General features: G+C 35.0%; 1 protein-coding gene across 1 annotated transcript in view; it reads left to right on the plus strand.

Annotated features, from left to right (window-relative positions):
• Positions 1-15,522, plus strand: part of LOAG_07143 (hypothetical protein) — a 16,059-nt gene extending 537 nt beyond the window's left edge. Inside the window, exons 2-36 of the mRNA XM_020447351.1 lie at positions 570-1,144; positions 1,433-1,589; positions 2,044-2,071; positions 2,210-2,315; positions 2,661-2,687; positions 3,710-3,802; positions 4,217-4,379; positions 4,491-4,634; positions 4,777-4,872; positions 4,973-5,121; positions 5,406-5,512; positions 5,708-5,894; positions 6,075-6,354; positions 6,469-6,650; positions 6,856-7,040; positions 7,532-7,808; positions 7,992-8,165; positions 8,302-8,454; positions 8,533-8,673; positions 8,982-9,137; positions 9,225-9,373; positions 9,561-9,807; positions 10,068-10,160; positions 10,406-10,864; positions 11,006-11,191; positions 11,293-11,406; positions 11,593-11,742; positions 11,945-12,106; positions 12,252-12,377; positions 12,471-12,676; positions 12,946-13,189; positions 13,603-13,836; positions 14,374-14,457; positions 14,543-14,804; positions 15,258-15,522. Coding sequence (XP_020302409.1) covers positions 1,034-1,144; positions 1,433-1,589; positions 2,044-2,071; positions 2,210-2,315; positions 2,661-2,687; positions 3,710-3,802; positions 4,217-4,379; positions 4,491-4,634; positions 4,777-4,872; positions 4,973-5,121; positions 5,406-5,512; positions 5,708-5,894; positions 6,075-6,354; positions 6,469-6,650; positions 6,856-7,040; positions 7,532-7,808; positions 7,992-8,165; positions 8,302-8,454; positions 8,533-8,673; positions 8,982-9,137; positions 9,225-9,373; positions 9,561-9,807; positions 10,068-10,160; positions 10,406-10,864; positions 11,006-11,191; positions 11,293-11,406; positions 11,593-11,742; positions 11,945-12,106; positions 12,252-12,377; positions 12,471-12,676; positions 12,946-13,189; positions 13,603-13,836; positions 14,374-14,457; positions 14,543-14,804; positions 15,258-15,307 — 5,682 coding nt within the window. The 5' untranslated portion in view covers positions 570-1,033 and the 3' untranslated portion in view covers positions 15,308-15,522. The remainder of the gene's footprint in view (positions 1-569; positions 1,145-1,432; positions 1,590-2,043; positions 2,072-2,209; positions 2,316-2,660; positions 2,688-3,709; positions 3,803-4,216; positions 4,380-4,490; positions 4,635-4,776; positions 4,873-4,972; positions 5,122-5,405; positions 5,513-5,707; positions 5,895-6,074; positions 6,355-6,468; positions 6,651-6,855; positions 7,041-7,531; positions 7,809-7,991; positions 8,166-8,301; positions 8,455-8,532; positions 8,674-8,981; positions 9,138-9,224; positions 9,374-9,560; positions 9,808-10,067; positions 10,161-10,405; positions 10,865-11,005; positions 11,192-11,292; positions 11,407-11,592; positions 11,743-11,944; positions 12,107-12,251; positions 12,378-12,470; positions 12,677-12,945; positions 13,190-13,602; positions 13,837-14,373; positions 14,458-14,542; positions 14,805-15,257) is intronic.
• Positions 15,523-15,684: the final 162 nt, after the last annotated feature.

Consider the following 15,684-nt stretch of genomic DNA (forward strand, 5'->3'; position numbering starts at 1 on the left):
AAATATTTAGTGTATTAGTAAGCTTGAAGTAACATTACAATGTAAAAAAAAAAGAAAGAAACATAATTTTTAACAACCTTCGCGGTCCGGATTTTAGTGCTTGTGGACCACCAGTGGTTGACGAATTACTGATTGGGAACCATTAGTCTAAATTATATGGACAGGATCATGAGCAGTGTGTAAAAAATGTACAGAAATATAGATTAAAAAAAGGAATGAAATATGAAAAAGGAAGAAAACTGTGTGGAGAAATAAGAGAGAAGAAAAGTAATCATTTGTATGTTTCATTTTCCGGTTCATCCGAGTATACACTCATGACGTACTTAACGTGGATTTTAAACGGAATTGATTAAAGATTAAACAGCCTGGCATGAATTTTCGGAATAAATTTGTAAACAAGATAATATAACGAAAGTTTCTAAATATTGCTTTTTCCAATTTCAATTTCTGATTACTGTTGATTGGTATCACGTTGATCGTATTTCCGGGTCGTTATGAATACATTTTGTTTGGTTACGTGTTAAGGATTATTACGAAGACCGTAGAAATAAACGAAATTGATCATTCAGGTGCAAAAGGGTATTGTAGCTGATCCAGCACTTCAAGCAGAATGGGCAAAGAAAAGGCTGGTATGGGTTCCACACGAAACGGAAGGTTTTGTCAGTGGAAGTATCAAAGAAGATCGTGGGGATGATGCCGTCGTTGAACTTGTTGATAATGGAAAGGTTAATTTACTGGCAATATACGCATTATATATATTATTTACCTAATCACGGCATCATTATTGATTTAACGGTAATCAAGTAATTAGTATGACATGTATTTGATCAGTAATAGCGGTGTTTTAAAGTGCGAGAGCTCAAGTTTTGTCCTTACAAACTTTTAGATGTTTTGTCTTGTTTATACGCTTTCCATATGAATGTTATTCTGTTTATCTCGTTCGTATTTGTGTATGATGCTAAATTTGAACTTCATTATAAAATATTCCTTTTCTTTTTAGCGATTAACATTGAGCAAAGATGATCTGCAGAAAATGAATCCACCGAAATTTGATAAAGTAGAAGATATGGCTGAATTAACATGTCTGAATGAAGCTTCCGTTCTACACAATCTTCGAGAACGCTACTTCTCATCCCTTATTTATGTAAATTTATATCTCTTGTGTGTAAAATTCTTACTATGTGAGAGAGAGAATCCAAAAACCCTAACTGCCTGGCCAACTTAAGTTTAATTTAAGTGATTAAAATGCATGGAAGCGTTATTTGTTTTATTTGGGTGAATGGCGCTTGGTCATACTCGTCGTCCAGTTAAGCCGCAGCGTAAAAAATGCATTTTGCAGAATACTCAGGTTATAATGCTTATGGTATAAGGGAGTATTTTCCTACTCTGGCGACAAATTAGATGTCAAATGCGACATTTTTTTACGTTTTAGACCTATTCCGGCTTATTTTGCGTGGTCGTTAATCCGTACAAGAAGCTGCCAATCTATTCTGAAACATTAATCGAGGCATTTAAAGGAAAGAAGCGTCATGAAATGCCACCCCATATATTTGCGATCGCAGATACTGCTTATCGGTCAATGCTTCAAGGTCATCTATAATCTTATCATTTGTTCACGAAAGTTATTCACGAAAGAAAATATCGAGAGGCATGTCGCTTATCAGTGATCATTCATCTCCAGCAACATAATCAAATCTGTTGTTGTTGCTGTTTGTGTCATCAATATCAAGAATGTTGGCAAAAGACTTTGTATTTAATAATTTATCTCAAAGGAAGCTATTAGTTTAGATTTAAAATTGGTGTCCCACTGGTTTTATAGTTCATGTAAGTCCGGGGATTTGTAAATTGATTATAATCTGTAAAATCTTGAATTACATAAATCTGATCAGTTGTAAGCCATATCACTGACCAATTGCAAAATTTCTAACCGACAAATATAAAACTATCGTATCAATATCGCTTTTAGTCATTAAGAAAAGAATGAAATTAGACGATGTCCGGCGAAAATTTGAATTATTATTGTTGTAATTCTATTTTTTTCAGAACGGGAAGACCAGTCTATTCTCTGCACGTAAGTTTTTTATTCCACAAGAAATTCATTTTGCCTTTGAAGATGTGCAGTTACTGAAATTTTGATCGGTTCCTTTTCCCTGTTTCTTAACAATAAGTTCGTATTCCGCTACAAGTGTTTTTTTCTTTTTTTTTTCAGTGGTGAATCTGGTGCAGGTAAGACGGAAAATACAAAAAAAGTTATCCAATATTTGGCTTATGTAGCTGGTGCAACAAGGCAGGGCAAAAGTAATTCCCCGTCAAAGGTTTCATTTTATTACTTTATGATAATTTAGAAACCTGTCAGTGAGCGAATAGAATGAAATAATTTGACGATTATCTTAATGGGCTTCATTTGATTCACCCGACATTCGGTAGATGTCATTCGTAGATATATAGCTTTACCCGGTATTCAGTGGCATTACTTCTTGGAAGATATGCTGCACCGAGTGACTGGTCAAGGTTTCATAATAAAGATTTTCGAAGTACGTCTGTCTAGTTTATTGTTGGCAGTTAATTTATCCAGTTTGATTGCATATATCGAGGCGTTTTCGAAATTTAACCTAAATTTGACAAAGCATGAAGAAAAAACTCTTTCTTTCTCATTACAGCAAAAGCAGGATTTGGAAAATGTTATCGTAAGTTTATCGCAGCACTTAATATGCTTATACATATACATGTTGCTAATTTTCTGTCTGTGAATTTCTGCCTGTCAATGTCACATGTCATCCGTCTTCGTATATTTGTTTTTAGAAGAATACCGTGTTTTATTGTTCATAATATTTTGGATGCATAGTTTTTCTTTATTTTCTCGTATTATTTTAACTTAGTCTTATTGTTTTAATTTTCCTTCATTTTTTTTCACTTTCACTGTTATTGTACTTTATTTTCATTCTCATCGTTCGGTTTACCTTTTTTTCAAATAATAATTAGTGCTTACTAACGCACCATTCCAATTACTTGTTTTTTGTGTTGGTTTTCATTTTTTAAAATTATTCGTCGATTTCTTATTGAATATTTTACATAATGTTGTGTAATAATAGGAATCACTTGCTACTGTTTATGATAAACTTTTACCAATGGGTGTAGTTAATAGTGTTCGATGTAGCAGGTCATACGTGATGTAACAGTTTATAGATTTGAGAACGAGAAGTAATTTTAAAAAAAACTTGTCGAGAAATTAGTACGATGATTTGTAAATATCACGGTACTTCGTAAACATAATAAAAAGAAGGCTCAAAACCCTTCTTAAAGTAGTGTCACTATCAGTGTTCGTGTATTTGCGTGTTAGATTTATCAATAAGAGCATGGTGCTGACAGCCTTGAAGTAAAATGCATGGTTAGTCCACTAACTCCGAAAATTCCTTGCTTCCTTCATAACAGTGTCCCCAGAATTTGTCAACGGCCATTCTCTGTGATAACTTTCCAGAGCTTTTCAAACCTTATTGTGCTGAAATTTTACCTTTTAGAGTCAAAACTAGCACAAACATTATCGCTTCCTAACACTAATGAAAAAGTTATTGTATATAAATCATTTGACAAGGAATTTTTCGGACAGTATCGTAAGCACGCTTGTAACATGTGCTCTTCATAGCATAAAATGCAATAGAAATCACTTACTACTTGGCATAAACGAAACATTTGGAAAGTTATTTTTCAGGGTGAATTGGAACATCAATTGCTGCAAGCTAACCCAATTCTTGAAGCATTTGGTAATAGTAAAACCGTTAAGAATGACAATTCGTCGAGATTCGTAAGTTTCATATTTTTCTTTCCTTCTTTTTTCTTTTTCTCTCGAATAAAAATCCTGAACCACCATGATTAGAAAAAGGGGTAGATTATCTGCATTGTTGAATAATTCAGAACGATGACACCACTTGACGTCGCATACTACCGAGCCTCAGCTTTTAAAAATTTCTTTGCTGATCAGGTAATCAATACTTTAGGCCGTCTACCTTTAACCCGTCAATACCACATTGTCTTCCGCAACTTATTTTCTAGAATACATGTTGCGCTGTGCTTTGACTTGACTTAGCTGTTATTGCTTCTGTATTATTTTTTTGATGTGGTAAGTAGAAAACGAGTAATTTTTTGCTTTTAACCGTAAAATGGCATATGAAACAAAACTTTAATGGCGAAAACAAGACCTGTACAACCAATTTTTCAGGGTAAATTTATCAGAATTAATTTTGACATGTCTGGATATATTTCCGGCGCAAATATTGAGTTTTATTTACTTGAAAAGTCCCGTACGTTACGTCAAGCAGCAGATGAACGATCATTCCATATTTTTTATCAGTTTCTACGTGGTACTTCTGCAGCTGAAAAAGGTATTTTTCCGTTGGAATTCACCAATCGCAATTTTTTTTTAAATTTGAATTCAGCTCGCAGTTGTAATGTTTTGTAAAATTATGCTTATGTTAAGTGATCATAAATTTCAGGGAATTTTCTTCTGGAGGATGTTGACAAATATCGTTTCCTAAATAATGGTTATATAAATTTACCTAATGTTGATGATGCCAATGAATTTCATAATACTGTTCGCTCCATGAAAATTATGGGTTTTCAAGAGGAAGAAATTACATGTAAGATTGCTTTTGGGAAAGGTTCAGCTAATGTACTGTCGTGATCGTTGTTCAGTCTGTCTTGTAGAAGTACGCAGAACTGAACCATGTTGGAAAATTTTTTGAATTTCTGGAAATGTTTGTTCATAAAAATTTATTCCAGCCGTTCTTCGACTGGTATCTTCCGTACTACTTTTTGGGAATATGGAGTTCTTCCAGGAAAAGAAATCGGATCAAGCTATTCTACCGGATGATCGAGGTTAGAACATAAAAAAGTTCATCGGGACAGTTTTTTTTTTATCTGAGGATTGCTTTTTTCTGGTTAAAACTGCATGAAATAGCATCGTTTTTATTTTCAGTGTCGCAAAAATTGTGCCATTTATTGGGTTTGCCTTTAGTTGATTTCACAAAAGCATTTCTCCGTCCTCGCATAAAAGTTGGTCGAGAATTTGTGCACAAAGCACAAAATAAGGAGCAAGCGGAATTTGCCGTGGAAGCTATAAGCAAGGTTCGTGTTGCATTGAATATTGAATTGGGAAGTATTACTTTATCAGATTTATCATGTCCTTTAATGTAATGCTTCTTCCGATAAAATACCGATATAGATCTCATGAATTTCCATCACGAAACATGTGGTGCTTTTGATTAAGGCGTCCCACTTTGTTCTACTATTCAAACTTTTGACTATGATGATTTTTGTTTAGTCTAATCAGTGATCTGGCTTGCTCTTCAGGATTGTGAAATCTTGTAAAATTGTAAAGTCAAAATTATTATTCATAATTACTTTTATAGGCATGTTATGAAAAAATGTTCCGATGGCTGGTTGGTCGTTTAAACAAGTCCCTAGATCGAACTCGTCGACAGGGTGCTTCATTTATAGGTATATTAGATATCGCTGGGTATGTTCTGTTGATTATTTTCTTGTAATTCACGATAATCTATGTTTGCTAAATATGTATGTATTACAGTACCTGCTGCTTCTACAATGATGACCATATATGGTTTTATAGTTAATCTTGATGCACTTAGACTTTAATTATGATTTGAATTATTGTTGCTCGATGCTATGTTCTACACAATATAGAAATTTTCAGATTTGAAATTTTCGAACTGAATTCATTTGAACAGTTGTGCATCAATTATACAAACGAAAAGCTGCAGCAATTATTCAACAACACAATGTTCATCCTTGAGCAAGAAGAATATCAACGTGAAGGCATTGATTGGAAATTTATCGATTTTGGCCTTGACCTGCAGCCTACTATTGATCTCATTGAAAAAGTAATTCTTGTAAAACTTTTTTTGATCCGAACAATTCCTTGTGTGGTTTAATTTGCTTTCTTATTACTATTACTAGTATACTATAAGTATTTTTTAAATATCCATTCTACATTTGCGTTCAGTATTAAGTTCAGCTTAATTTTCATGTCATATTTGAAATAACTCTTCACAACGTTTTAGCCGATGGGTATTCTGGCCCTTCTAGATGAACAGTGTTTATTTCCAAAGGCAACTGATAAATCATTGGTCGAGAAATTGCTTGTCAATCATTCAAAACATCCAAAATTCGTTATTCCGGAAATGCGTGCAAAGTCTGATTTTGCCGTAATACATTATGCTGGTCGAGTAGATTACTCTGCTGATCAATGGCTTATGAAGAATATGGATCCTCTCAATGAGAATGTAGTAGCTTTGTTCCAGAATTCATCCGATCCATTCGTTGTAAGCATTTGGAAAGACGGTAAGTTGATTGTGTATTTTACTCCAGAGCCAAACGAATTTTTTTTTGTTGGCCAACGAATTCTTTAGACTGCATATCTTGGTATTTATTTTCTCACTAATTGCGTTTTTTAAGCTGAATTTGCGGGCATATGTGCCTCGGAGTATAGCGAGACAGCGTTTGGTGTACGAACCAAGAAGGGAATGTTCCGTACTGTGAGTCAAATGCATAAAGAGCAATTAACCCGTTTGATGACCACGTTGCGTAATACGAATCCTCATTTTGTGCGATGCATCATACCGAATCATGAGAAGAAAGTTAGTTATCATTTATAAGGATATCATCAAATTTCATATGATTATGAAGGGTATTGTAGTATTGACATTACTTGAGCCTTCTTTAAGCATATTTCATTTTTTTTTCTAGCAGTCATTTGAATTGAAACTTTGAAATAGAGTTATCTGTGTATGCTCACTAGCTGTAAACACTGCATCATTCATGTATTTAATCTTAACGTTTAAGACAGGCAAAATATCATCACTACTGGTTTTGGAACAACTACGCTGTAATGGTGTCTTAGAAGGCATACGTATCTGCCGGCAAGGTTTCCCAAATCGCGTACCCTTCCAGGAATTCCGGCATCGTTATGAAATACTTACACCAAATGTTATACCGAAAGGATTTATGGATGGCAAAGAAGCCGTGAGGTATCATAGATTTAGATTTTTATTTGATACTTGATGGGAGGCTGATCTAATAACGAACCATCCAAAGTATGAAATATGCATACTTCTCAGACTATTTTTTATAAAAATATGGAAGGATCACCATACATGACACTTTTGGTCAAGCATTATTCTTCTAATATAATTGGTCGTCGTCAGGATGTAAAATCATGGTTGGTTGCCAATTCTTCAATCGTTGAATGTTAATTCACTTGATTGATTCATTTAACTCGGTTTAAAAAAAAGAAAAATGTTACGGATTATGGACGGAAATATGGATTTTTAAAACAAAAGAGCTTCCATATCTGTCGTGATGAACAGTTAAATGAATTTCGGAATATTTATTGGTTTCCTTTCTTTTTTTTTTGATGGTTATTTAGTTTCGGTGATTCAGTTGTTATATCATATCAGTTTTTTGTATAGTTGGAATGTTCTGATACCAAAATTTTCATGTGATATGCAAATTTTCGTAGGAAAATGATTGATGCTTTGGAAATGGAAAACAATTTGTATCGTATCGGTCAGTCAAAAATATTCTTCCGAACTGGTGTCTTGGCACATTTAGAGGAGGAACGTGATCTGAAACTTACTGGTCTGATTGTATCATTTCAAGCGCAGTGCCGTGCTTTCCTTGCGAGACGTTTATACCAGAAGCGTATGCAGCAATCGAATGCAATACGGGTATTACAAAGGAATGGTTTGGCATGGCTTAAATTGCGGAATTGGCAATGGTGGCGACTGTTCACTAAGGTTAATATTTATTTTATTGTTAGTTTTCTTAGTTTATTAGCGTCTTTGTGTTGATTCCGGATCTTCTAGCTGATCATCGACATAGTTCAGTAATTGATTGTTATTGTCGTTCTTGTCTTAAACGCCGCATTTAGCAATACTCCATTCCCTGAAATTTGATGACAGCAATAGTCAGTATTCCAGGTCAAACCACTCTTGCAAGTTACGAACCAAGAGGCTGCCATTGCTCTCAAAGATGAGGAGCTAAAAATAGTGAAAGATAAACTCAGCAAGAAAGAAACCGAATATGGTGATATTGAGAAACGTCTCAAACAACTAAGCGAAGAGAGGAACGTTCTTCAAGAACAGCTACAGCAAGTGAGTACTTATTGGAATAACTGAAAAGAATAAAATAACTGGATTTATTATTAAAATTCATATGCGACCTGTGTTTGCAGCAAAAATATTAAGTCAGAATCTCAAAATATCAGTTGTTGAATTGAAAATATTTCAGGAAAGCGAAGAACGGGCAGAAGTCGAAGAAATGCGTGAAAGATTGTCATCAAAAAAAGCAGAATTAGAGGATATGCTGACTGAACTGAATTCCAAACTAGATGAAGGCGAGGAGCAAGTAGAAAAATTAACGGAAGAGAAGAAGAAATTACAGGTCCGTTTTGCACTGCGTACATATAATTATCCCAAATGCTGAAATGTAATTTCAGCACATTGATTTGCATCTCTTTAGGAAACTGTTCGGGATTTAGAAGAACAGCTTGAGGAAGAAGAGCAAGCACGACAGAAACTTATGCTTGATAAATTAAACGTGGATCAGCGATGGAAAAAATTGGAAGAGAAGCATGCCGAGCTAGCTGATTCCTACGAAAAGGTTTGTCCATTGTATATGTGCCAAAACTGAAGTGGAAGTTTCCAAACGTGATTTCCGACGACAGTTACTGACAACTGACCAACAAATCGAATAAAAGCTATGAATTAGATCAAATAAAGAAATGAATTTCATAATAAGGTCTTTAATCTCTTTTGAATATACCCTCCATGAAAATGATGTGACAGCTAAAGTTATCTTTAAAATTATTTATTCTTACAGTCTTTTCATAAAAAATGTTAATTGTACCCCATCAGAGTTTATGTTTACATCGTGTTCTACGGTAGGGTCACAACTATTTGTTTTTCCAGCTACTTAAAGAAAAGAAAAATATAGAAGAACGAGCAGCGCAGCTATCGAATCATCTGTTAGAAGAGGAAGAAAAGGCCAAGCATGTTGGAAAACAGCGTTCACGGGTTGAGATGCAATTACTGGAGCAGGAACAAGAATTAAAGAAAGAAAAACAGGCAAACTTGTGGACTTCTTTGTTTTCAAGTTTATTTAGACATAATATGAGAATGATATTCAGACTTATCTAAACGAATTCTTTTAAGATAAGAGGAGAGGTTGAACGTCTCAAACGAAAGCTGGAAATAGAAATGGAAGAGCAAAAAGAATTGCTTGAAGAGAAACGAAACAAACTCGAAGAGTTGAATTCTTTGCTCAGTAAACGCGAAGAAGAATTGACATCACTTTTGACAAAGTTTTTATTTTTTAAATTTGATTTTGAAAATGTATTTTATTTTAAAAAATTTATTCACTGCTGAATTTTCCCGCAAGACTTTAATATTTCCAAAAGATCGAGAGCAATACGGATACTATGTGCGAGTAATGAAAGGCGATGATTTTCTCAACATCATTTCTGAAAGCAACGTTTGGAAAGTTTATAGGTCAGATGAAGACAGCGCTAACAATATAGTTTTGCAAAAGCAGATTCGCGAGTTGGAATCAGCACTAGAGGAGTTGAAAGAAGATCTTGACAATGAAAAAGTGCTCCGTGAAAAGGCTGAGAAAATTCGTCGTGATCTCAATGATGATTTGGAAACACTGAGAACAGAATATCTGGAAGCAGCCGATAAAACGGCCATATCACTTGAAATACAAAAGAAGAAGGACGAAGAGCTAAAAGAACTGAAGGTATTTTCTATGTTCTGGTCGTACCAGTTTCTTTTTTCCTTACAGTCAAAGAGGAGAAGTGAATTTGACTTCAGTCACAAAACAAGAAATAGCACATTCACATTTGATTTGTCCCCTTAAAATTTTGGAGTGGTTACTTCCTTGGAATTTACTGTGTCTAATTCCATTTCTGTTGTAGAGTAGCAAGGATAATAATTGTAGAACAGTGGAATTGCAAGGGTTGTAGAGTAGTAATAATTTTACTAGTTCTTTTGTTGTAGCGCGCTCTTGAGTCAGCTAATTCCGTTAATGATGCCAAAGCAGAAGAATTGAAGCAAAAATATCAAAAGCAGATCGAAGAATTGGACGAACAGGTTAGTTCATACCCATTTTGAAATTGTCTGCCTACTTTATTTATCCATGTTTTCGCTTCCACTAGATATAATAAGAAGCTTTAAAACATTGATAGATCAACTAACAATCGATTATTTGAAAAGGCACACATCTTGAACTTCTACAGGAGATAGCGATTGTTTATGTCCGAAGAAAGTCTTGCTATTAGTACGAAATAGTGAATTTAATCGATAAGCATATTTCTTCATGGGGTTTCATTTTCCAGGTTGAACAACAAAAGCGATTACGTTCTCAAGTTGAAAAGACCAAAAATTCAGTGGATATCGAAAAGGCAACTTTAGCAGCTGAATTGGCCGCGGTACAAGCAGCAAAAGCTGAAGCGGATAAAAAACGTAAACAAGCAGAAATGGCATGTATGGAGTTAAATGCACGAATGGCAGAGCTCGATTCAGCAAAATCGGCACTTACCCAACATCTTGCAAAAGCACAAACTGAACTGGATTCCGTAGTGAAACAAAAAGAAGAAGATGAACAGACCGTTTCTGCGTTACAACGAAAAATAACACTTCTTGAACGGCAGTTAGCAGACACACAAGATCAGTTGCAGGGAGAAACCAGAAGTAAACTTGCGATGCAAACAAGAGTACGAGAGCTGGAAGATGATTTGTCGGAATCACTTGAAATGCGCGAAGAAGTGGAACTTAGACGAAAGGAATTAGAAGGGGTAGGGGATTTTTCCTACTAAATTAGAATTTTATGATTCGGATTCTGCATGTATCTATATCTGCTTATTTGCATGTGTTTGTTTAGTGATCATTTTATTAGTTTATTCAGTTTAGTAACTAAAGAAGCAATATTTTTTAAGCAACTTGATAGTGTACGAGTGGCATTGGCAAGTGCGAAAAAGAAAGCAGATGAGGGCGTTCTGCAGCAGATGGAGGAAATGAAGAAGAAAGCTCAACGAGATCTCGAAATAACTCAGAAGACATTGGCGGAAATGGAGGTAGCACGTGAACGTTTTGAACGATCCAAACGGAAATTGCAGCAAGAGGTATCTCTTTACATTAAGGCCGCTTTCATTGAATAACACGTAAAAACACCGTTTCTTTGCAGGATTTACATTTTTTCTGTTACATTTTGTTCACATTTCAGGTAGAAGATGCCAATATTGAGCTTAACAATGTGAGGACGTATTCGCGTGATCTCGAAAAGAAACAGCGAAGATTTGATCAACAGTTGGCAGAAGAAAGAGCGAATCTTCAAAAAGTGATAAATTTTTGCAGATAATCGAACTAAGATTATGAAGTCACTGTACACTGATGTTGCTGGAGTCGATTCGATAATGGTTTAAATTAGACAGATGAAAATTATGCAAAGTTGAAATTATGTGTCAAAAAATTTGCTAACTGGCGTAAGTGCGTAAAAAATTAATTCCAGAACTATTATCTGCAGGTTGTAAATGAACGCGATGCACTTGCACAGGAGTCTCGTGATCGTGAGACGCGCATTTTATCACTTAACAACGACCTTGAAGGCTTACGCTCTCAGTTAGAAGAATCGGAACGTGTAAAACGCATGCTACAAATGGAGCTTGATGAATCAGTTAGTTTTAAATAAAAAGAAGGAAGCGGAAATTAAAAAAGGCTCATCATTTTAGATAGTAGAAAAGTGGAAAAAAACTGGTAGCAATAATGTGGATATAGAAATTGAGAATTGCTTGTGCAATGCTGTATAATTCTGGATGGTTCGTTTTGAATAGTTTTTTTGTTTGTTTCTGAGCTTCCTTTATAGATAATTTCTGCAGGTATCCTCAAAGGATGACGTGGGAAAAAATGTGCATGAATTGGAGAAAGCAAAACGTCAACTGGAAGCAGAGTTGCAGGAACAACGAGCACAAATCGAAGAGTTAGAAGATGCTGTTCAAATAGCGGAAGATGCTCGACTTCGACTGGATGTCAACCTTCAGGTTCTTGTTTGTGCATTATCAAACTGTACCTGTTTTGTCGTCCTTTTGGCGATTTTCCACTTCAATTAGTTGCACTTAAATGAAAGCACTGTTTTAAAAAGTGTGTCCAATTAAAATTTTAATAGTTGTAATAATTGTATTGTAGGCTTTGAAAAGTGAGCAGGAAAGGATGCTGGCAGCAAAAGAGCAGGAAAGTGAAGAAAAGCGTCGTTCATTGCTGAAGCAAATCCGAGAACTCGAAAATGAGCTTGAAAATGAGCGTCGTTCACGCGTAAGATTTGTTTTTTCACAAACTTTAACTTTTACACTTCAAAGGAAAATAAATTGCGGGTATTTTTTTCGAATACTATAGACTCATTTTTAGACCGGTGCCATTTCTAACAGGAAGAAGATTGAATCACAGTTGATAGAAATGGAGCAGCAATTAGAACTTGCCAATAGACTGAAAGATGATTACAGTCGACAGTTTAAAAAATACCAACAGATTATCAAAGATATGCAGCATGACAATGAAGAAGTTAAGCAATCGAAAGAGGAGCTTGCAAATTCTTTGCGTGAAATGGAACGAAAGTAAGCTTCTTTGTTTACTGCCTCTCCTTTTATTCCCCGTTATGCATTACCTGGTCGTGCTCCGACTGTACATTTCCTCATTTCCTCTCAAAAGACGTTCACGATATAAAACATTAAACCGTCATTTTGCTCCTTGTTTTTGTGCTTTGTTTTTTTTCTATTATGGGCTGGCTGCAGTTACTGATGGTTCTGTCTCTCATATCTTAACTACTTTCTCTTTTTTTTAATCGTCTTTGGAGTTTCCTTTCCAGCCTTGAAGTAATTTACAGATTACGTACACTTGATGCTGAAAATGCTCGACTAGTGGAAGCTAATGAAAGTTTGATGAGTCAAAAAAGGCAGTTGGAGGCGGAAAAGGATGAGTTGGAAGATGCAAGGAACCGAGGTGGTGGCATGAATGTCGATGAACGTCGAAGACTCGAGGCAAGAGTTGCTGCTTTAGAAGAAGAAGTGGAGGAGGAGCAAAGTCTTACCGAGCTAGCGCTTGATAAACAGCGTAAGGCGCAAATGCAGGTAAGGAAGACGGAAATTTTAGTAACATTTCTTTTTGTTCCTCTTTTTATTTGATGGTAGTTGTAAAAAAGGAAATGGAAGGCGTTACTTGAAAACATGCAAGGTATTTATGAATCAGTAAATTTTGACCTGATGGCATGAATACTGCTCAAACACATCTGTTGCTGAAACTTATTTCTTCAGTACCAATTTGTTTCGTAGTTTAATCATATTAAAATAGTATCTGTTGGTCGAAATAGTTTCGAGAAGTTTGCTCGATAGTATTACTCTTAGTGCTCACCAGCTATACATGCTACTATCACTTTTAATGTTATCCGTTATCCTACACGTCCTTTAATATTTCTGCATTATGATGAGATTTTTAGGTCAATTCTTTTTCTCGAGAACTTATTACCGCCTTTTTCTTTTTGAAGGTTGAACAGCTAACTACGGAATTGTCGGTCGAACGTTCTACAACGCAAAAATTGGAAACCGAAAAGCAAGCAATGGAGCGTGTAAATCGTGAGCTGAAGAATAAAGTATCCGAATTGGAAACATCGGCACAAACTCGTTCCAGGGCTCAAATAGCTGCGCTTGAAGCAAAGATACAGTACTTGGAAGAGCAGTATAATGCGGAAAGCCAAGAGCGTGCTAATGCTACCCGACAAGTTAGTATATCATTCTAATAGTTGTTTGTTTAGTTTATTTCGATTTATAAAACAGATGGCTGTAAAAACTTTTGTATGAATTTTTTATGTAAGGAAGGTGCCAAATCAACAAAGAATATTACGTACGCGGGTATGCCATGAAATCGTTAGTCTTCCCACTGCATTCAGCAAGTGAATTTAATGGTTTGATGGCTAGCATTATGGACATCTTTCGGAAAGCCCATCATGCGAATGTATAGTATAAATTTGCTAACAAAAAACTTATTGCATTTAATGGCTTAATAATTTTCATGGATTTCACTGAGGGGTCTGGAAGGTAATACATACTTATTCTGCTTTAGCACTGTTCACAATTTGTCTATTTTAAGGTGCGTTTTTTTCTTACTCTTAAGAAAAATTGGAATTCCTCCCTGCTATTGGAATTCTTTATTGGAATATTGGAATTCATCCTTTTTCGCTTCCTCCCTTCTAACTATGCATTCCTCTGAATATGATTTTATATTATTCATTCATCCGATTTAGACATTTTTCTTTTAGTATCGACGTATTGAGAAGCGTTTGGCTGATGCCATATTACAGCTGGAGGATGAACGCCGAAATACAGAGCAAAATAAGGAACAGGTTTATGATCAGTTTCTTTTTTTTGATCTCGATTCTGTATGTTGTTTTTACTTTCCCGAAGGAATTATCATTTTCTTTTCTACAGGCAGAAAGGGAAAAAACTCGAGTGAGGCAAATTCGGCGACGACTTGATGAAATGGAGGAAGAACTGATTCGAGAACAAACAAAAGCACGGAATCTACAACGAATGATCGATGATTTAAATGCGGCAAATGATACGCTGGCTCGTGATAACAACAATTTGCGTGGACAGCGACGTCCAGTTCGTGATACGTTGTTGAGTGGTAGACGTGTTCACTTACGGAATAATAGTCCACATGATGATTTGGATAGTATAGGGACTGAAGGTAATCGTCATAAATAACCCCATATTAAGATGTTAATTTTCACTTAATTTTGCCTAACGCTTTCCGGTCGTGAAATTACTTGCCTATTTTCTACCACTGTTTAATTTTTTTGTCCCAATATCCTGCTCAAATTTTGTTCAGGATGACCGATCCCAATTTTCTTTCTAATTTGGTCCTGGGAATATCTTGACCAAATTATTTGCTGTGACATTTTTGCTAGTTATCTTACAATACAGGGAATCAGTGCAGTAGGAAAATGAACAAATCATAATTTAACTGGTACTGAATCTGCTGGCTAGACCTCAACAGCATGATTATTAGCATTTTATTATTATTATGCTAAACTATTTCACACAGTAGTAATATGAAAAGCATTACATAAATCCTTTACAATTGAAGGTTACTTCTCTTTTCAATAAATTTGAAAAATACCAGAAAGTTATTAAATTTCAGGTTCTGATATGACGGATGATGCAAAACGCGGCCTACCGTTAAAGGAGTGAAAATTTGAAATGTTACATATGATTTTATGAAAGGAAAAGCAAAACTGGAATGTATTCTGATTTCTGGCATGCCTTATAAAAAAAATTGTGCTGAATTCCCAAAATGTTACCAATGATGCCTTTTTTTTTCATTTTACTTCCCTATAGATTGCTCTGATTCACGTTACAACAGTTTCCTTTTTTTTTTCCTGGAACAGAATTCGTTGTTCGATATGCGAAGTGGTATTTATGATTTGCCATTTGATTATTCACTTAAAATTAGAATAACAATATCTGATTAAAAAAAGCAGGTATTATCATTGTTACTTTATTATTATCATTATATTATTATTACTATTATTATTATTATTACTACTACTATTATTATTATTATTATT

The sequence above is a fragment of the Loa loa genome (assembly GCF_000183805.2).
Source record: "Loa loa unplaced genomic scaffold supercont3.514, whole genome shotgun sequence".
Taxonomy (NCBI): Eukaryota; Metazoa; Nematoda; class Chromadorea; order Rhabditida; family Onchocercidae; genus Loa; species Loa loa.